Genomic DNA, 22,249 nt, shown 5'->3' with positions numbered 1-22,249 from the left:
TTTGCATTTTCCTAATATAGAAGGACTTTATTAGTGTCGGATTTCTAGATAGGCGACTACAACAGTATCCTCCATGGAGACGTCATTTTAGAGGCCCCATGTCACGAAGCATGAAGGCATCTAAACTTGAGGGAAACTATGGTGAAACTGAAAGGGTAGGAATCTGAAGAGTTAACTAAAGAAACAGGCTGTACCAAGAAGCGTGCAACAAGGCCCAACTAAAATATACTTTGGTCCAGATTGGTAGTCCATGTAATACACGATTCATGGCTATAACTGCGGCACGTTCATATAGGAAATGTTTGCCAAAGAGTAGAAGATAGGAAGAAAGAAGACGATACTAGCCGACTCTGTCTGAAGGCGGCTGCGGCAATTGGCAGATCCCATCTGTACCTTCGGCATTTTGGTGAGCTTAAGAAAAGATCTTGTACTCATATTTCGAGTGAATTAGAGAGAATCGAGAGTTAAACACTTACACTGTATCTTCTCTGTTTATCGGTTACACCCTGCGCCATATTTGGTGGTTGCTGGATTAGAGGGATGCTCTTATTGTTATTACTCCTTCCGTCCCAAATTATAGGTCATTTTGATATTTTAACAATTTAAAATGGATGGAGTAGCACGAAGGTTTCAACATGGCCTCTTTAATCCTTTTGGAGCTATGGCTGACGGCTAGTATGTGCAGGTTGAATGAGTTGAATGCATTGGGTGCGACGACGTAGGGTTGGTAACAACGACACATAAATAGTTCTCTCTTAGTGATATCAATGTGGGTGGGCGCAACGATTTGAGACACAGGATGGGTTCGCTATAGGAAATCAAAGCTGCTCATTCATCACTATTGCAACAAGCTTGACATTTGACAACAAGCTGCTCGTTCATCTACTCGTTTCGGCCTGTTCTACTAGTGTTAGTTTTTTTTAGACATAGCCTTTTTAATTTGGTGCATTCCAAATCTGTTTAACCAATAACTATTACGAACAACAGCTCTTTTGGACACATACACGATATTTACCTATACAAACTTGGATAGATCCTAACTAGTCAATTCCCATAAATCGTACGAAAATTTGCACATAGAAACGAGTGATGCATGCTGACTCTTCGCTTATCACCAGAATAAGAGTTAACTTAAAGTAGAACCTTGAGTAGCAACCATTTACATATTATCCCTATCCAATCCATGTGAGCATCATCTAAGTTTTGAATAATGCCCAAGCTCTCATCAGGTCATGCAGAACTAGAGCTAAGCTCAACAAGCGAAGCGTAGGTTCCGTCCTTTATCCGCATCAACTCTTCATGCCTGCCTTTCTCGGCTACGGCCCCGTTCTTCAGTACAGCAATGATATCTGCACCTCTGATCGTCGCTAAACGGTGTGCTACCACCACGGTCGTCCTACCGACCATCACCTGGTCCAGCGCCTCCTGCACCACTCGCTCCGAGTCCGCATCTAGCGCGCTTGTTGCCTCATCCAGCAGCAGCACCTTGGGGTCCTTTATGATGGCCCTCGCAATGGCAATACGCTGCTTCTGCCCACCTGACAATTGGATCCCTCTTTCGCCAGCGATGGTGTTGTACCCGTCAGGCAACGCGGAGATGAACTGATGTGCGTTGGCAGCTTCAGCAGCAGCAACGATTTCATCTTCAGATGCTTCCCCTTGCTTCCCATAAGCTATGTTGGCGCGGATGGTGTCGTTGAACAGTACTGGCTCTTGGGCAACTAGCCCCACTTGCTGCCGAAGCCAGCCAACTTTGAAGGCTTGAAGTTCCACATCGTCGAAGAGGATCTTACCGGAGTCCGGATCATAGAACCTTTCGAGTAGCGCGATCACTGTGGACTTCCCACTCCCACTCTCCCCAACTAGTGCGACAGACTGCAAGGATAGCAACCACTAAAATTTAGTACCGGTGGAAATGTGCAAATTGGTGCTTTGTTCTGATTGAATTTGACCTTTCCAGAAGGAATCCTCATTGATAGATCCTTGAAGATTTGAACATTTGGTCGTAACGGATACTTGAAGAACACATTCTGGAAATCAATGTCACCCCTCACACTTGTGATGATCACACCCTCTTCGCTGCTGTAATCGATCTTGGACTTACGGTCAAGAATTTCAAAGACAGATGCTGCCGCATCATTAGCCTTGGTGCTGTCCACACCAAAAGCACTTGCTCGTGAGATTGCACTTGCTCCTAAAACTAATACGAAGAAGACCTGAAAGACACTTGATCAGCTAACCACAACATGTGAAACGACCAATCCTGTACAGAATAGATAAAAAAATTGATCTCACCCTAAACACTTCAGGAAATGTGGCCGTTCCTTGCTGAACAAACTTGGCACCAACATAGAAGCACAGAGCATATGTAAAGTAGAAGGTGAGGAATGAGAATCCGAACCCCAAGCCACCAATAACACCTTCTCTTATTCCTTTCTTTGTTGGAGATTCACATTTCTTCTCATAGGCATCCATCACCTTCTTCTCGGCAGAAAACGATGCCACAGTTCTGATGCCGCCAACTGCATCAGTTGCTACTTGACTTGCTTCTTCATACTTCAACTGCATCCCACCAAAGAATTAGACATAAGTTATTTGCCATGGGATAGATGCTTGTAAATAACAATACTTGTGATTAATCCATCATATGCACCTTTGCATTTCTATTGAGACCACCAAGGAACTTCATTTGAGCATAGGCTTGGAAACCCACAAAAGGAACCACCACAGTGATAATCAGTGCCAACTTCCAGTTTGCCACCATTGCTATTGTGAAGCCGGATATGACAGTTGACAGAGTCTGGACATTCAGTGCTAAATTGTCCCCAACAAGTTGCTTAACATTCAGAGCATCAGTTGATAGCCTTGCACCAATTGATCCACTGAAGCAAAGAATGAAACTCGTGGTATGAGTAAAGTTGATGGGTATAGTGCTAACTGCTAACTAGCATACAATCTGTTCATCAAAAGCATATATGATGGCCAACAAGAGTATATTGCACCACAATAGTTGTAAGATAACAATATTACCTCTTACGGTCAGGTCAACACAATTTATGATTTTGTAGTGTTAAGAATCTTAAACTAGGAAGATGGTTTATAAGATTTCTGCAGTGCACTTTTAGTTAGAGCAACAACAAGGATTTCATAATTGTAAAATCTTGAAAATGACAAACTGGAGGAATGTTTCTTTCTTAGAATAACATGAAAACATATTTTTTTGAAAAATAATGATAAGAGAAAGATTGAATACACACCTCGAGTGTTCAGGTTTATCAAACCAGTTGATCTCTTGGCGCATTACACTCTGGAATGTCAGTGACCGTACGCGCTCCACAAGCTTCCCACCAGCTAATCCAAACAGGAAGTATTCTATTGGAATCAGAACAAACACACAAACGCCTAGGACAACAAACATACTTGCCCAGAACCTGGATTCCTTCAGTAGTTCTGCTGGTGGCTCATAAAACACCTTTATCGCAGTTGAAATCAATATCCCATATATTGGAAAAATGACTCCATGCATCGCAGCAATTATAGAACCAAGTCCAAGTGCAAAAGCTTCTGGTTTGTTCAGATAGAAGAGTCTACCAATTGGAGCTTTCCTTGGAGCACTAGTAATTTTGTCTGTGGTCTCCTGTACATCAGGAGCTTCACTGAATTCCATTGGATCAGGTAGGCCAAGCGGAGCACGGAAAGAGTTACTACCACTATTCCTAAAAGAGGAGCCTTTACTAGTTGATCTCCTGGAGATACTTTGGCTTCTTGGTTTGTTATTAATAGATCTGGAACCAAAACCATTTGTTACTAACAAATCTGGGTTAACACTTGAAGATTCTGCTTCTTGCCGAGTCTCTTGTAGATGTATCAGCTGAGAGTAAGCACCTTCAGGTATCTTCATCAGTTCTACATGTGAACCTGTTCAGAATTCACACAAGCAACTGTCATGTACCTAAACTTGCAGATATGCTGAGCAAAAAAGAAATAATATTTTATTCCAAAATAAATTGAAGACCGGAAGTCTTTATCATTGCATCTTGGACTATTCGGAAAAGAGAAATAACTGTATTTTTAGACAAATCAGACCATCATTCCAAAAATGGAGAACAGATTTTTCTAAGGAAGCCTATTTGCAACTTCATAGAATGAAAGCAACGTTAGAAATTCTTCTTGGCTATGATCACTTGTCTAGCTGTTCTTGCTGCTTGTCTTTATCCATCTTCTCTTCCGGCTCAGGCTTCATATATCTCTTCTGTTTATTTTTATAACATATATATACTACAGTAGGGGCTTCCCTACTGTTTTCACTAAAAAACGAAATAATAGTTTATTCCCTAAAAAAGGAGTAATGCTTTTTAGCGTTTTAGGATGTCCATAAGGGTGTATTAAGGCTATTGCAGGATTAGTAAATAGACTATCAGCTATTTGTCGATTAGGATCAGAAACATCAATTTCGTACCTTATGGGAAATTTCAGTTTATCTAGATGAACTGTGCTCACAAGAATAGAAGACTACAAAAATGCGACGACGTAACTTGTTTATATTTATAGTTTTATGTGGCATAAATATTGTACTGTGGGGCCTAAAATCTTACAGCACAGCATATTGGGACAGCATATGAACAATAAATCTTCTAGAGGTTATAGGAAAATATATCCATTTCTAGATTTTTTTAATTAGTCTCCCACTTTCACATGGTATACCTTGTTCCACCATCTTCCCATGTTGCAGGACGGATATCACATCAGCATTCTTCACTGTGCTTAGGCGATGAGCAACAATAATTGTAGTCCTTTCTAACATTACCCTATTCAATGCCTCTTGAACTACCCTCTCAGATTCCATATCCAATGCGCTGGTTGCTTCATCAAGCAACAATATCCTAGGGTTCTTTACGATTGCTCTAGCAATTGCTATTCTTTGTTTTTGCCCTCCAGACAGTTGAGTTCCATGTTCCCCAACCATTGTGTCAAGACCCTGTAATGTTTCACAAAATCACTGCTTAATCACTGTGTGGAAGAACGTTAGAAAATAAGTTAAATATGAGTGCATTAGTTTATGTGTACATCTGGCAACTTATCAACAAATTTAGCAGCATTTGCAAGCTTGATTGCTCTCATGATCTCGTCAGGTGTTAGATTTTCCATCCCATAAGCAATGTTTTCCCTGATTGTAGTTGAGAACAACACTGGTTCTTGGCTAACGAGACTAATTTTTCCTCTTATCCATCCAAGCTTCATTCTTCTGATGTCAACACCATCAATCAGAACTTCTCCAGCCTTTGGATCATAGAACCTCTCCACCAAACTGATCACAGTCGACTTCCCACTGCCGCTCTCTCCAACTAGGGCCATAGTTGTTCCACTTGGTACTTGCAATGAGAATCCATCAAATACCAAATGTTCAGACCTGGTAGGATAGCTGAAGTACACATCCTTCAGTTCAACATCACCCTTGATGTCCTCCAATATAATACCTGTGGTGTCATATATATCGATATCTGGTTTCCGTTCAATTGTCTTGAACATTCTATATGCTGCTCCTTGACCTTCTGCAAAAGCTGTCACTGATGGTGTTGCCTGACCCAAGGACCTGCAGTAGAGAAGTATGTAACTGAAATCAGCATGCAAATGGTCCAAAAAACAGAGATGGAAAGACCATATTTGAAACATAAGTGATTCCAAATGTGTTGGAAAGTTGTTTTGATATCACAAGTTATAATGTTATCCTCCAAAGTGCAAACACTATACTTTGCATTTTAACAAGTAGAAGTTGTTATAGTCAGAGTGAAGGTTGTGGCACATCCACGGAGAAACACGGCTCATTTATCATCAATGTCATTGCTCATTTAAGAATCCTTCAGAGGATCATCATTAGTTTTTGAAACTTACATTGCACCCATCATGACAGCCATTATGACAGAAATAATCATGCCACCATTGTATCCTCGCTCAACTATCAATCTAGATCCATACCAAACTGCCAATCCATAACTGCAAAATAAGACTGTCATTATTGAACCCAATCCAAGTCCTTGTACAGCACCTTCTTGTAGAGCAGATTCATATGCTTTTCTTATGAACTTGTTATATGTTGTTATAGACTGCTTCTCGCCATTGAATGAAACAACCTTCAAAGCATAAGAAGATAAACCAGGTTGAAAGAACATCAAGACCTTAGTAGTGACAGACCCAAGGATGACTAATAACGATAAACAAGTGCCTAGTAGCACTAACCATTCTAACGGCTCCAAGTGTTTGTTCAACAACAGTTCCAGCATCAGCATATTTTGCTTGCATGCGGGAGGAGAGTCTTGTCCTAAGCTTTGATACAGTCGCAAAAGCAATGGCAACTGGAGGAATGCTTGAGAGCATAACAAGGGCTAAGAGCCATCCTCTCACAAATGCAATAATGAAGCCACCAATAAAAGTAGAAAGGAGTTGTATGGACTTTCCAACCTAAATAGAATATGTGCATAACACTACAGATAATTAACAATGAAGCACTGCTTACATTTTATCAGACGCTCACATACAAAACAAATACATATTTCATTTTTTCCTGTAAGAACTCTAATTTACAACACTTCGCAACATTACATAGCAAGTTCATGCTATCAATATTGTCTGAAACCAGTCTCCATTTTGGTTTTGGCAACACAATCAAATTTCTTTTTAAAAATATCACAATAAAGCGAATTTTCACTATTAATAATACTAGTAATTAGTATGAAGTCATTATTTCTGAATTGGGGGCATATGTAGCTTGTCTATTTCTTTTAGCAATGCGTAGCACTGCACAACTATTGGATACACTGCCCATTAGAGGAGTAGAATCAAAACTCATTTCTTTTGTAACAAATTCACATTGTTAACTGAAAATTAACTTGAGTACTTAACCCAAACCCTGCATGCCGTGGACCAAAAAAATCTAAATTAAACTTTCTTTCTAAATGCAAAATAAGAATGATATGTTTCTATTTCTCTCACTAATTTATCATTTCTAGGAAGAAGTTTTTAGTTTCTGTACAGGTGAAAGGTAGGTGCACAGGTCCGTGCTGCTTCCTTTGAGTGATTTTTCAGAAGTTGGAGCTCTTGTGTCGAGGCGTTTGGCGAGCTCATGGACGGTGCGAGGACACAAGGCAAACCGTCCACTCGGCGAGCAAAGCATTGGACGCTTTGTGCATTTTCACTAGGAATGGATGGATAAGCAATAATAGACATTGCTTAAGGTTACTTCCTTTTATTTGTGTGCCTTTTCTCCTTTTATTTACTTGTGATAAGCTATTGAGCTGAAGATTGAGCAAGAACTTGGGTGTGTGTGTTTATCGTAGAGGCCGAATATATTTCCATTTTCAAAAAAGCAGCTTTTATGTAAAAAAAATACAAAATCCTTGCCCCACTATTTGTTGAGATCTATACCATCGAACAATGCACTTAAAGATATAGCCTTTTCCATAAGCTGCACCATATTGATCGTAGATGTCCATATCATCTAACAACTTAGTAAAGGTTTTTCTGTTAGCCTTTCACTTCTTATCATCTCAAAACTGCGTACCTTTTCTCCAATGGCATCTTGAATGAGGAATGTATCTCCTGCCATCCTTTCAACCACTTGCCCGGTAGTCATCTCCATGTCAAAGAATGCAATATCCTGTCTCAGAATCGCCTTGAGGTACAAGGCTCTGATTCGTGCTGCTTGTCTTTCTCCACTTATTGTCCAACAAGATACCTCTAGTACAAATATCAAATTATAAATTGAAGGGTTCTTTCTATATTCATTCCTTAAAAAGAAACTCTAGAAAACAGTACTTTGTATAAGTACTCTTTCTTTATCTGTTGACAAATTCTCAAATTGGAGGATAAAGGTAACTTCTGTCCAGAAATGGATATGATATATTAATTCTGAATAGGAAATCCACTTACGAAGTGTTGAAGCAAGCCCTGCTGCGATGCCAAGATAGACAAAGTTCATGATCACCTGGAAATAAGAAACGGGACATAGATCAAAGAGAGAGAATAGAACAGGAATGAGAAGGGAAAAAAAAGGCAGACTCATCTGAGTTGTTACTAAAAATTACTAAACATATTTCTCTAGATTCTGATTGTGTGGCATTGTAGCCTGTAGGGGTGAAATTCTATCAAAGCATACTTGTTTTTCGAGGACTCTATCAAAGCATACTTGAATCCATGATTGCTCAACAGAACAGCGTTGCAGTCTACATGCACATCAACAATATTCAGTTCACGTTATCACTTAGTACAGCAAGTACCAGAAGTCCAGAACGCCAAGGCACTAACAAGCTACGAAATTAATTCCATGTGGAATGAGCGAAAATCTTGAGTACTCATTTTACACATGCAAGTTGCGCCCTTTTTAAAAAGAAAAAGGAAATCATCATCGCGGAAGATCGCAAACTTGACAAACAAAAGACGAACAGACTTCCTAGAGATCAGATTGCGGGTGTTGATTTGGGAATACCAGATTTCATCAATAGACGGATCAAATCATCCTGCCGCACATGGAAGCGGCCGAGGCATATTCGCAGGCTCCTCATTGCCTTCGCTGCTGCGACGAGCCGCCGGCAACGGTAAGCCTTGTCTCTCCGAACTCAGGAAGCAGAGCCAAAGGAAGACACAAGCAGTCTTGAAGATTGGTTTGGGCCGAAGTACCTTATGGGCTGAATCTTTAGAGCTGGAACCGGAAAACTTATCCATCCTCCGGAAGGTAGGAAGGCATCGAAACTTAGTATTTGAGATTCATGCAAATAATAAGGTCCATAAGATCTACATCAAATTAAACTCTAGCTTCCTTCCCTTCTTCCCTGCCTACGCCGCCGCCGTCACACGGGCCTGCTGTCGCCGCTCTCCCCTCCCTCCCCTGCCTGTGTCACCACCCTCGCGCGGGCCCTGCCTCCGCTGCCCTCCCCTTCCTGCGCTGCTGCACCCGCACGGGCCCCACCACTCTCCCCTCCCTCCCATGCCGCCTACCGTGGGCCCCGCTGCCATCGTGGCTGCCGGAGCCGGAGAAGAAGGTTGGATTCAACTTTTTTCGAATAAATGTTGGTTTAACTTTTTCGAAGAAATGTTGGTCCAACTTTTCTTCAAAGAAATATTGGACAACATTTTTTATCCAATATTTTTTCAGTGGCCATCATCAAATATGAGGGTTGGGGAAGAAGGTGAGGAAGAAGAAGATAAGGTTGAGATGGGCCTCGGTGGGCTGGAAGTTTCAACTTCTATCTAGATAGGAGTCCCCATTTGAAACTATCCAGCACTCGGAAAACCTATCCATCTTCTGGAAAGTAGGAATGCATCGAACCTTCCACTGTTTGAGATTCGTGCAAATCCAAATCCTAGCTCCCTTCCCTCCCTGCCACTGCCGCCGCCCTCACCGGCCGCCGAAGCCGGAGAAGAAGGTTGGATTCAACTTTTTTTGAAAAAATGTTAGTGCAACTTTTTTTCAAAAAATGTTGGATTCAACTTTTTCTATAGAAATGTTGGCTCAACTTTTTTTTTTGGAATAAATGTTGGTTCAACTTTTTTGAAGAAATGTTGGTTCAACTTTTTCCTCAAGAAATGTTGATTCAACTTTTTGAAAAAAAATGTTGGACAATATTTTTTATCCAATATTTTTTCAGTGGGTTATCATCCAATGGAAGGTTGGTGAAGAAGGTGAGCAAAAAGAAGATAAGGTTGAGATGGGTCTTGGTGGGCTGGAAGTTTCAACTCCTATCCTATTAAGTGGTTTTATTAGATTTATATATTTTGTTATACACTTAGATATACCCTATGTATAAATGTATAATACTATATTTAGAAAAGTTAAAATGATCTATAATTTTTAGAAAAGTTAAAATGATCTATAATTTGGAACGGAGGGAGTACTTCTCGACGAACGACTTTCATCTAGCCAGTTAACAACTATTCGTACAATCCACTAGTTAACCATTAGCTCTAACTGATCTAAATAAACAACTCAATATTAACTTTATTTTGCGAGGAAAAGTCAGACTAACCATATATAGGCGGTGACCATATCGCTGGAGAAGGGCCCAATCAATTCGGTTACAAATGGTATTTCGAAGTTTTGATTTATAACTAAACAACCACTCAAATAATTTGAACTATACGATATTCTTGTTATGAAATATATAGTTGTATAAATAACTAAGCATGGCATATAGATTCGCACGAAGCATTGTGGTTTATCTGAATTTCATGTACAATATTTACGTCTGGTAGGTTAATTTTGGCTCCTGTTTAATATTATTCCCATTGCATATTATTTCCTTTTTTAGAAAATTACGTTTAGGGCCTGTTTGTTACGCAGGAATTGGGCTGAATTGGAATTCTTTTCCTGGGCCGACCTGTTTGGCTGCACGTGGAATTGGAAATCGTCTTTCCAGTGATTTCCACGGGCCAATTTGATTGCCTGCGACACATTCCGGGCCTAAAATGAAGAAATCGTTTCCATCCCGAGTTCCCGACTCGCCTCCCCTCCCGACTCGCCTCCCTTCCCCGACGCCGCGCCCCCTCCCTCTCCCGACTCGCCTCCGCCACCTCCTTCGCCAGCCCCTCCGCCGCCGCCTCCTTCACGGCCCCCTCCTCTGCCGCCTCCTCCGCCACCCCCTCCTCTGCTGCCTCCTCCGCCACCCCCTCCTCCGGCGCCCCCTCCTCCGCCACCTGCTCCTCCTTCGTTCAGATCCGCTCACTCGGAGCTGCCAGCCACTCCTCCGCCTCCCCATCTTCCTCCTCCGCCGCCCCCTCCTCCACGAAGAAGGCGATGTCTACCTTCTCTGCCACCCCTCCTTCGACGCCCCAGTCTACCTCGCCACCGTCCCTGATTGCACTTCGTCTCTAGGGTTCGTGCATCTCCTCCCTGATTGCACTTTGCTCTTACTATTTGTGCTTTGATCTGGTTGTTGCGTCCTCTAATTTGAGGTAATTTGTTGTAGATTTGAGGTAATTAGGTTTTAATCATCTCGTGCTGCATTTGACAGTGCTTATGCATAGCTACTCAGCATATCACTGTTTACCTACTGATTTTGAGTGAAAATAGAGATGTAACTCCACGTCTAGATACTTCTTTGTCATAGTGTCTTGTACTTGCTAAGTTCATATTAATGTACCCTTCAAATACTTGTTGCTATACCCTTCAAATATTTCTGATACTTGAATGTGTTCTGCATCACCAGGCACAAGACTTTGAAGCCTATAGCTGAGATCATCAACTGCCTTTTCAGGTAATAGCCCTTCAACCCTGTTGGATCTCACTGATGGCAAAATATCAGAATTTTGACCAGGCAGAGAGTCATTCATCATAAACAAATTATATTCTTCAGGCAGATGAATTTCCACACCTTTCTTATCAAAGCTAGTGTTACCCTGATTTAGACCACCAGTTAGTGCTGAATACTCAAGTCCTGGTTCTTTAGGGACAGCAGCATCTTTAGCATTGTTGAAGGATAGGGTCTGTTCAACAGGGTAGTATCCTTCATGGCTAGATGACAATAGAGTTTTGCCTGTCTCTGCAAACTCATTAGGACCACCAGTTACAGATCCTCGAATAGAAACTGGTGCATCTTTGGAATGGAGTTCGCTCATAAACGCAGCCCCAAATAATGCTTCCAATGTCAGGTTCTTCCCTGAAGTAGGAGCATTATCAACTTTTTTAATTGGATCACTTCTAGATATTCCACCATTGGCCATTAAATTTGCATCAAAACTCTGTGGTTCATCTATTTCTTAGAGGTTATATGTCCAAGCCTTGAGGTTATCTTTAGTGTTGCTATACTGCTGACTACAGACTAGTTCTTTCAATCAACACTGATAACTGAAAACTTGTTTCGGTATTAATTTTTAGATTCTTGTGTAGTTTCTAATTTTTTTTCATTTACTTTTGTGTTAAACATATAATTTATTTACTGGTCTGATGATGATCGAAAGGACTTCACTTTAGAAATCAATGCAATATTTACTCTGATCTCTTGTTCTTGATATATGTCATCTGTTTATGCCCACTTGTGCCACGGCTCTGTAATGCATCGCTTTCAGCTTTCCATATTTGAGGGTTAAATTATCAGCGCACATCGCTTTCCTTCTATTGTCTTATAAAAACGACTGAAAACTTTCTTGTCTGGATTAGAATTACCTCTGTTGTCTGCTTGAACATAATGACTGGTGGCATTTTGCATTCTGTATAATCAATGACTTTTGCTGATTGCTGATCTAGGATTGTACCTCATACCAGATGTTCTACCAGGATAACAAAATATAATAAGACACAAAGCGCTACTAGATTGTTTTTTGCAAACAAACACCAGTAGAAGTTTCATGTGACCGGGACTTAGAGAGTGTAACACGCCAGCTTATAGGCCCTCTTTTTCCTTGTACAAATGACAATCATAGCTTTGGGTCGATGATGTTGGGTGACCGTAGACCGGTCCAGTAACAGCAATTACAGTATCTTTCGAAATAGACAGTGTATGTATTCTTCAGTTGCTTTAGATGAATATAACAGTTTCTCTCCTGACTACTATATCTAAACATTATTACTGCAGCATATGGGCCTCAGTTGCTTTCGAAATAGACAGTGTATGTATTTTTGGGTGATGTTTACTGGTTACTGCAGCATATGGGCCTCATTTCTTTTCCAATGCTGGGTGCTAAGTTAGTTAATTATGAACCTTTTTGATGATAAATTAAAACATTCCTTTTTGCATATGTGCTTTAGATGCCTGACAACAACATAGACTTGGTTAATACAAGCATGGAGCAAATGAGAGAGATGCGTAGGAAAAAGAGAAAAAGAGTGGCTGCTTTATTTGTTTCTGCTGTCATGAGCATGATTGTGCACTGGTATCAGCGTAAGAGACCTAGATATATCGTTGATCCAGATGAAGTGGCTGAGAGAGATGTCGCTACACGCAAACAAATGCTAAGAAATCTGTACCAAGGATCAAATGTCTATTGCTATGATAGTTTGCGCCTAACTAAGAGATCATTTTATGACCTATGTGCCATCTTACGTGAGAGATGTGGTATGTTTGATAACAAGAATATGTCAGTAGAAGAAAAGGTAGCAATCTTTTTGCTTGTAGTGGGTCATGGCACTAAGATGAGGATGATTCGTAGCTCATATGGATGGTCACCTGAGCCAATCTGCCGTCACTTCAATGAGGTGCTTAGAGGTATTCTATCATTATGCCACGAATTTATCAAGCTTCCTGATCCATCAGCTATAGAACCTGAGGATTCCAAGTGGAAGTGGTTTGAAGATTGCCTTGGAGCATTAGATGGTACACACATTGACGTTTTTGTGCCTTTGGCTGACCAAGGGAGGTATAGGAATAGGAAGCAACAGATTACCACCAATGTTTTAGGGGTTTGTGATCGTCACATGAAATTTGTTTACGTCTTAGCGGGATGGGAAGGATCAGCTTCAGATTCACGTGTGATACGTGATGCAATGTCTCGGGACGATGCATTTGTTATTCCAAGTGGGAAATACTATCTAGTAGATGCCGGATACACCAATGGACCGGGCTTTCTTGCTCCATATCGATCCACTCGCTACCACTTGAATGAGTAGGCTGCTCAAGGGCATAACCCATCCACTGCCAAAGAACTATTCAATTTGCGCCATTCAACTGCTAGAAATGTGATAGAGAGAACATTTGGGCTATTGAAGATGAGGTGGGCTATACTAAGAAGCAACTCATATTTTGACTTACAAAATCAGGTATTCCGTAGTAACCTAGCTTGAAATTCACCTCTGAATGACCCTAGCTAGCATGTAACTCATTTCTACTAAATTCTTGCAGATTAGGATCATTAATGCTTGCTGCATATTGCACAACTTTGTAATTGATAGATAGAGAGATATGGATGATTTACTTATACACCAAGTTGATCAAGTAATATCTTTTGAACCTCATGAAGTTCAAAGTGAAGTGGGTATGATTACCAATGTTCAATCAACAAATGAATGGAGCAATTTTAGGGATACCAAAGCTAACCAAATGTTTGCTGATTACCAAGCAAGACGTGGTCAATGTATGATAAATTCTATCATCAATGCATGCTTAAACTTATGATATTTGGTTTTGCTCCTAATATTTTACTAATAACCTTTTGTGAATATTTTTCCTGTAGGATATGGAGAAGGGCAAGAAGTCAGGCTCGGGCAGGGGTTACATTTCTTGGAATGATGACATGGACAAGGCTCTTCTTGACACATTTGTGGAGTACTATAACAAGGGTGACAGATGCCAGAATGGGTGGAAGTCTCATGTCTATACATCTCAAAAGACAATATCATGGCGAGGAACAAGACTTTTGACAAACACTACACTATCATCAATGGTATGCTGGAATCAAGTGGATTTGGTTGGGATTGGAAAAAAACAAAATATCTATTGATAGTGATTCTGTATGGGAAGAATATGTGGCGGTAAGTTTGCAATAGGACCTGTCTGTTTGTTTGTAGGTACTCCTTACATGCATAAGAAGTATATTGAACTTGCAAAGAATATATGCTGCAAAACTAAGTATCACACTGATTGGGAAACAATATGTGCCTTGTATGTTTTTCAAGTTACCTTTCTCTTATGAATCTATTTTAGTAAATGGTTAGGTTCATGATGATATGTTTTCCAAATTTGCCACATGGCCTTCTGTGCTTTTGAGTTATTTAACCTATAATGCTACCTGTTTGATAAGCTCAGTATTCATGGGTTGGTCCAGTCTATCAGCAGAGGAAGGGTAATTCAAGTCTTTTTTCAGATGCAATCAACCTGGACAGTGTGCAATCCACAATTTTAGAGTGTATAAAAAATTCAGAGTGAACTACACACTGGTTTGATGCAAATGAGCCCTTAATAGGCTGATGCTATTGATTCCCTTATCATGTGCATGTGGATGTTTGAATAATTTCTAGGATAACTGACCAAGTTCTTGTTCCTATCTGAACCTGCTCACATGCATGGTTTGACCATCCTGTGTCCTGTGTCAGTGCAAATGGCACTCCTAAACCTTCTTTAGTCATAACAGTGGAGGGGATTATTTGGGTCTTTAACATAAGCATTGGATTGTGGGGGGAGTGGAATGGTTCTAGGGATTTATCATTGTGTCTCCTCTGATTGGCTGTCAATTTGAAATAGTTCCCTTTTGCTTTCATCGTGTCTGCTCTAGTTATCTAAGAATGTAGTTGTCCTCCTACAATTTTAGTCAGAAGATATACTTGCTTTACAAAATATCATCATTATCTATGCAGTGTTATCTCTGCAGTATAAAACAGAGTTTAGGTTGGATATACATGTATTAACCATTTGTTTTTTGTAGAAAAACAAAGAAGCTTCTGGGTATAGGCACAAGACTGTCTTGTACTGGGACTCAATCAGCTTTGTGTTTGGCAAAGACCATGCTACCGGTGAAGCGGCAAGGACTGCAGCTGAGAGCTCAAAAGACATGAGTAAGGAAGATCTTAGTAACAAAGAGCCCACATCATTGGCAACTTCAGGAAGTTTAAAGAGGCAACGGTCAGGTGACTCTTTTACCTCTATGATGGCTGAAAAAATGGACAAGTTTGCTGAAGCACTCAAGGAGGAAGCACCTAAAGGTCCAACATCAAAAGAAATTCTCAACACACTGAATGAGGTACAAGGATTGGATGAAGACACTTTGTTGGACCTATTTGATATCCTGACCGGTAATGCACGCAAGTATGAGTCTTTGTTGGTGCTTCCAGTGGGGATGAGGAAAAGGTGGCTCTTAAAGCAACTCAAAAAGTGATGCATGCTTAGATGCTGATTACTATCACTATGCTCATTAGTCATGTCATTTTGAGTGTGTATAATCATAATGTATGACTTTGTTTAGACTTTGCTGCTACTGGACCTCGTTTGCTGCTACTGGACCTCGTGTTATCTTTCTCTGATCTTCTCTTTGTTCAGACCAGTAGAGAAAACTGGTATTCCTCTGTGATGCGGTTGTCTGTGACAAACTGGGCAAACTGGTATTAGAAAATTCCATATTAAACAATAGAGTGTGTAGCTACTGGACAAACTGGTATTCCGATTGCTACTGGACAAACTGGTATTCCGATTGCTACTGGACAAACTGGTATTCCGATTGCTACTGGACAAACTGGTATTCCGATTGCTACTGGACAAACTGGTATTCCGATTGCTACGAGAAAATTCCATATTTAGCTATCCAAACGGAATATGGAATTAGATTCATGGAAAAGAATTCCATCAACACCCAAACAAAAAAAAATGAATTGAATCAAATTCTGAGTACTTTATTTCCGGTGGAATCCAATATCTAGAATGTATTTCTTGGAATGAGTTTCAATTCCTACGAAACAAACAGGCCCTTATAATAATTAATTAACTAACATCGCATATTAAAAAAACAGGAGGAGTATAAAAAGGTAAGAGTGATGATGATGTAATGGTCCAGGTGTCGTGTCGTCCCTCCCATTCTTGTTCTCTTGAAAAATTATGTGCCAAACACCAAACAAACCGACACCCACCCAACAAATTAAGAACTGAAAGTTCTCCAGAGGTTAAAAGGGAAAAAAAGGGAAAAAGAAATGGAGCAAGAAGAAGTAAGCTCCGCTCTGGCACCTTTTCGACCCTGTGGAGCACGTCGTGGGAGGACTCGGCGGAGCCGAAGGCGTCGATGACATCGCCCAAGATGAAGGTCATGAGCGGCTGCGCCATCCCGTTGGCCACCGCGGCGAGGGCGCCCACGGCCATGAGCAGGGTGTCCATCCGGTCCGCGAACGCAAAGAGCCAGTGCAGCGGCACGCGCCCCTCGGCCGGCGGCGGCGGCTTCGAACTCTCACGGCCTGCTCCGGCGGCCCCTCCTCCTCCTCCATCGCCGGCAGCGCCGTCCCTCTCCCGGCCGTCGGTACCTTCAGCCCTGTCCCTCCTCCCTCCCATGGTGATCAACGACGACGAACGAACCAGCTGATGATAGAATCTAAGTTTCTTGGTTTGTGATTTGTTATTAGTACTACTAGTTGCTTGATGATATAGGCTTCTTTGGGGCGCGCGCGGGGCGGTACGCTTGACGCCCGCGGCGCCGCATGGCATATAAAAAGGGTCTCACGAATTGTGCGTGCGCGTGCTTGGGCTCCACGTAGGGCAGCGAAATGATCATCCGTGGCTAGCGTACCATGACGACCGACCAGGATGCGTGCAGCAGTGGGAGGCACGTCCGATCAAACTGATGCTTTCCGTTTTTCTAACGACGACGGGCCTAATCGTCCGGACCTACTGGAAGCTAGCTAGAGGAGGTAGGTAGGTAGCAGTCAGATAGTCTTTGTGCGGCTCTCCTCTAGTGGGGGTGTTTGGGAGGCAGGGCTAAACTTTAGTCCTGTTACATCGGATGTTCGGATGCTAATCAGGACGACTAAATATGAGCTAATTACAAAACTAATAGCAGAACTCTTAGACTAAATCGCGAGACGAATCTATTAAGCCTAATTAATCAATCATTAGCGAATGGTTACTGTAGCACCACATTATCAAATTATGGACTAATTAGGTTTAATAGATTCGTCTCGCGATTTAGCCTAGGGGTTGTGTAATTAGTTTTGTAATTAACCAATGTTTAATACTCCTAATTAGTGTCCAAACATCCGATATGACAGGGGTTAAATTTTAACCCCTGCGTGCCAAACACCCTTGTATACTTGGGATGTCTGGGAGACTGGGGGCTATGTCACATCAGATGTTTGGACACTAATTAGGAGTATTAAATATAGGTTAATTACAAAACTAATCGCACAACCCCTAGGCTAAATCGCGAAATGAATCTATTAAGCCTAATTAGTCCATGATTTGATAATGTGGTGCTACAGTAACCATTCGCTAATGATGGATTAATTAGGCTTAATAGATTCATCTCGCGATTTAGCCTAGGGGTTCTGCTATTAGTTTTGTAATTAGCTCATATTTAGTCCTCCTAATTAGCATCCGAACATTTGATGTGATAGGGCTAAAGTTTAGCCACATCAGGGCTAAAGTTTAGCCCCTGGTATCAAAATGTCCCCATAGTCTAGTACTATGGGTTATTTTGATGCTGCTAAGAGACGCTGGTTACTTGAAGTGCATGCCTTGACATTTGGAAATAGAATAACAAGGACATATCAACGGTCTTCGAAGTCGTTGATATATAAGGGTACAGATCGCATATCAGCTTTCTTTGGGGTATAATTAAGGTAGTTTTGCACATCGTTGATTGAATCACGCAAAAATATCATCTTGGTACGCCACAACATGAATAATTGAGGCCGATTTTCTCTTACCGTCTGCACAACGACGATCTGCCACCGAAGTCATTTTTTTAGAGAAACAGGTGGAGCACGCCACTGTCTGGATTCTAAAACAAAGCAGAAGAAAATAAAGAAAAGGAAAAAAAGAACAGAATAAGGAGATCTAATTTAAATTAGAGGGCATGCAGCCAGGATTCCATGTCTTGAAGTGAGTTAGGCTTTGCTCTAAGAAGTACCAAGGAGAATTCAGCAACAAATTTCCTTTTGCAAGCTATAACAGTTGGGTCAACGTTGTTAAAGATTCAATCATTCCTTGTTGTCCAGATACTCCAGATCATAAGAATAATTATCTCCGTAAAGAAAGGAACTCCTAGTTTAATTCGCTTGAAGATCTATAGAATTGGCCTTGTAATTACAACCGAGATGCCAATGGACTGCCAGCAAGCCTTGGCGAAATTGCATCTAAGGAACAAGTGAGCAAGTGAGCTATTGTTTCTGGTCTTTGGATGATGCAGAGATCACAAGTATAAGAATCAAGAACCAATCCCTATCGCCTTAGCAGATCTCTAGTGCTTATTCTATCTTTTAGCAGGAGCCAGAAGAAGATTTTGTGTTTCATCTGGCACCTCAATTTCCAGAGCCATTTGAAGATTGGATGGACTTGTATGTGACCAATTAAATTTTTGTAAGCTTTGTCAGCAGAAAAGGAGGCATTATCCCAAATATAACTCCATTCATCCTTCCCTCGCTGTTAGATGGAGTCAATTATGTTCTGTAACTCTTGATACTGGGAATAAGCTTGTATGGATAGTTGGAGGTGGAAGTTTTGGGGGAAATCATGAAGGCTAACTGCATTGTGGTATGTGATCATGGGATTTTTAGCAAATGAAAATAGTTTTGGGAACCTTTGCATGGGGACTTGACCATTCCATAGATCTTGCCAAAAAGGGACTGTTGATCCCTCTTGTATTGACATTGATGCTATGCCTTTGAAATTGTCAAGAAGTTTCACAATGTCCCTCCACCAGAAGGACCCTTTCTTCTGGTATCCTGGCAAATGACCATTGGCATAGTAGTTATCCTCGACCAAGTGTACCCAGGGGATAGCAACCCTTGAGTAGAACTTGTGCAGGAATTTCAACAAAAGAGCATCATTATGAGTTGAAATGTTAATTACTCCCAATCCCCCTTTTTGGGAGGCATACCATCGGCCAGGTTGCCTTTGGTGGCTGCTTAGCATTATGTCTGAACCTCTCCATAGGCAGTGCTTGCGGTATTTGTCACGCTGTTTAATCACACCTTTGTGAAGTTTCATGGTGCAGCAGACAAAGACTGAGGATGATGAGAATACTGAATTAACCATCTCAAATTTGCTAGCTGGAGATAGGAAGGTAGAGGTGTAGATGAGTCTTCTTTCAATCCTTTGGACTGTCGGTGTTTAGACCCAGCAACCTACTGAGGGGGTACTCGAGGTAGTGTTTTATGCGTGGGGCTCGCCGAGATTAGGAACTCGATGGTGAACTCGAACACACGATTTAGACAGGTTCGAGCTGCTTATGTCGCGTGAAGTGTCCCCACATAAGTAGAGACTAAATGTGATATGAATATCAGTCCCAGGAGGCTGATAATACATTTATTCGACAGATAATTCAGTTACTGTACAACTCCCGAGGGAGTGGGCATGAAAGCCACGTAGCGATAAGAAGCAAATAAATAACGGCGGCTAACCAAGCGACTGCCAAAAGACAGCACTCGGGACTACATGGCAGCAGAAGCATCTTGTGAAGGCCAACACCACAGGCAGCGTTGGGTGCGGACACAACCTCCTACTGAAAGTCCTCGGCGACGAAGTCCGGGTCTTCCTCTGTAGCAACGAAGCAAGGTTGAGTACAAAAGTACTCAACAAGTCCAACCCCATCCATGGAGGGGGATACAATCAAGTATATGCACAGGATATAACAAGGATAGACTAAGGTTCATTTGTAATAAAGCTAGATTTTCATCACATGCACGGGTTTGTTTTCAAAAGAGTTTTTGTAAAGCTTTTCCTTTAGTAACCGAAACATTGAGCGGGGTTGATCCTACACAAAGGATCCAAATTTTATTGCTATCGGACTCCCCGTCCGCCATAGCTCACGGCACAACTGCCGGACACTTCCAAATTCCAACACACATGCCATGAAAACCATTCATTCCCAAGTGCTAGTTATGTGACCAAGTCGTAACTCATCCAATGCCATGGACACGGCTACCCAGATAGGTTTTAACTTTGCAGAGGTTGTACACTTTTCCCACAAGTAGGGTACCGCAGCATGATCACCTTAGTGCCGGTGCGGATCCTAACAAAGCCATTACCCACCTTAGCTTAGACTGACTGGCCAACACGGAAGCACCCAAGGGGTTAACAACCTATCATCGAGGTCTTAACCAGGACCTAAGTCACCAAGAGCTTACTCCTTTTCCATGGGCTCCCGTTGCTCACCAGCACACCTGAAGACTAACAGTTTAGCTAGTGAGATTTATGCTAAGCCGTTGCCCATACAACGGTCGAGTGGTTGCATGATGGTTGAATTAGGCAAGATGACACATCAACTCGGTCCTTAACCATGACAAGATGGATATCTCCCAACCTTGCTCAACTACTAAGGTACGAGCCCAACATTCTAGTATTTCACACAAGAAACACCCATCCATCTTATCTACACATTCCTTGCCTTTGAACCCGGAAACCCATTTTCCCATTTGAACATACTCACACATTTATTATCTAAATAAACCATTGTAATCATGATTGAAGTTGAGTAACGAATTCCTAAGCATTCTAGCAGTAATTATCATCTAAACAGAGCAAGTCATATTTAGAGATAAATATAGGACAATCAAGGAATGTTCATAGCAATCAAGGGGTGGCTATCCAACCATGTCTTGCAATAAAACAATATGTATTTTTTATAAAATAGGCCAATAGGTTGTGTTTGAAAAACTGGGAATAAATATGCATCAAAGGGTGAGATTGGACTTGCCGTCCTCAAAGCCTTCTGGGAGTTTCGGCTCGTGTTGCTGGTCCTCAGGCTCGGGCTCGTGGTCAAATTCCTGCTCGCGCTCCTCCTCGGGTACTCCGCGATCTACGGCACACACAAACGGGCACACAAATAAATAAAAGAAAATAAGATTTTACCTATTGAGCTCCGAATAGAGAACACGAACGGAAAATAGGTAGAATGAGTATTTTTGGGAAATTTGGATATGGATCGGCGGAAGTATACTGGAGGATGACGTGGTCGGATTTGGGATTAATTGGAGGAAATTTGGCGCATGAAATGACGAGGTAAACATGGATTAGGGGCTTAAAAAGGAGGTTTAGGACTAATCCGTGAGAAACCAGGGACCTATCTATAATTATTTTTGGGAGTGGAAGGGCAGATCTGCGAAACAACCTTTGAGAGAGGTGGAAGGGTTATTTTACGAATAGGGGATTTCAGGGGGTTAGATCGGAAATTTGGGGAATCTTATCTTCTTCTCCCAGGAAACAGAGAGGGAGAGTGAGGAGGAGAGGAGGGGTGCGGCCGGCCTAGGGGTGGCGGCCTAGGCTCGCCGGCGGCGAGGGGAGGTGGCGGGAGAGGGTAGAGGAGGCCGTGAGGGCTCCGTTATGCTATTCACCTTAGAGTCTTGAGGATGGGGAAGGGGGCGGCCGGCAATGGGTAAGGGGCGGCGGCGCACGGGTGGAGGAGGCACTGGTGGCGGCGGTGCTTGGTGGGGCGCGTGTGGGAGGAACAAGGGAGGGGCGGTGAGTGTGTGGTGGTGGCGAGGAGGCCGGAGGGCGGCCCTTTTATAGGCCGGCAGGGGTGCGACGGCCGGCGGCAAGGAGGTGGGGGCCGGCCGACAGGCGGCGCGCGACAGGGAGGTGGGGGCCGGGCAGGCCGGGCCGGCGGTGGGGGACGCCGGGGGGGTCGAGCAGCG

General features: G+C 42.1%; 1 protein-coding gene and 1 pseudogene across 2 annotated transcripts; one reads left to right on the top strand and one right to left on the bottom strand.

Annotated features, from left to right (window-relative positions):
* Positions 1–1,069: 1,069 nt before the first annotated feature.
* Positions 1,070–17,094, bottom strand: LOC117854472 (ABC transporter B family member 4). 2 transcript variants are annotated; one of them, XM_034736672.2, is made up of 12 exons: positions 16,635–17,094; positions 7,927–7,981; positions 7,559–7,734; positions 6,238–6,459; positions 5,893–6,131; positions 5,068–5,593; positions 4,705–4,978; positions 3,258–3,918; positions 2,654–2,882; positions 2,296–2,562; positions 1,953–2,216; positions 1,070–1,875 (listed from the first exon to the last, which is right to left on the bottom strand). In XM_034736672.2, the coding sequence occupies exons 1-12, from the start codon at positions 16,950–16,952 to the stop codon at positions 1,231–1,233; spliced, it is 3,876 nt and encodes a 1,291-aa protein (XP_034592563.2). In that variant the 5' UTR covers positions 16,953–17,094; the 3' UTR covers positions 1,070–1,230. The 2 variants fall into 2 exon arrangements, with proteins under 2 accessions (XP_034592563.2, XP_034592565.1); XM_034736674.2 differs by lacking the exon at positions 16,635–17,094 and adding an exon at positions 8,483–8,875.
* LOC117854473 (uncharacterized) lies at positions 12,773–15,802 on the top strand (annotated as a pseudogene).
* Positions 17,095–22,249: the final 5,155 nt, after the last annotated feature.

This window comes from Setaria viridis, chromosome 5 (genome assembly GCF_005286985.2).
Source record: "Setaria viridis chromosome 5, Setaria_viridis_v4.0, whole genome shotgun sequence".
Taxonomy (NCBI): Eukaryota; Viridiplantae; Streptophyta; class Magnoliopsida; order Poales; family Poaceae; genus Setaria; species Setaria viridis.
The sequence above is the reverse complement of the archived record's forward strand: the minus strand, read 5'-3'. Positions and strand labels throughout refer to the sequence as shown.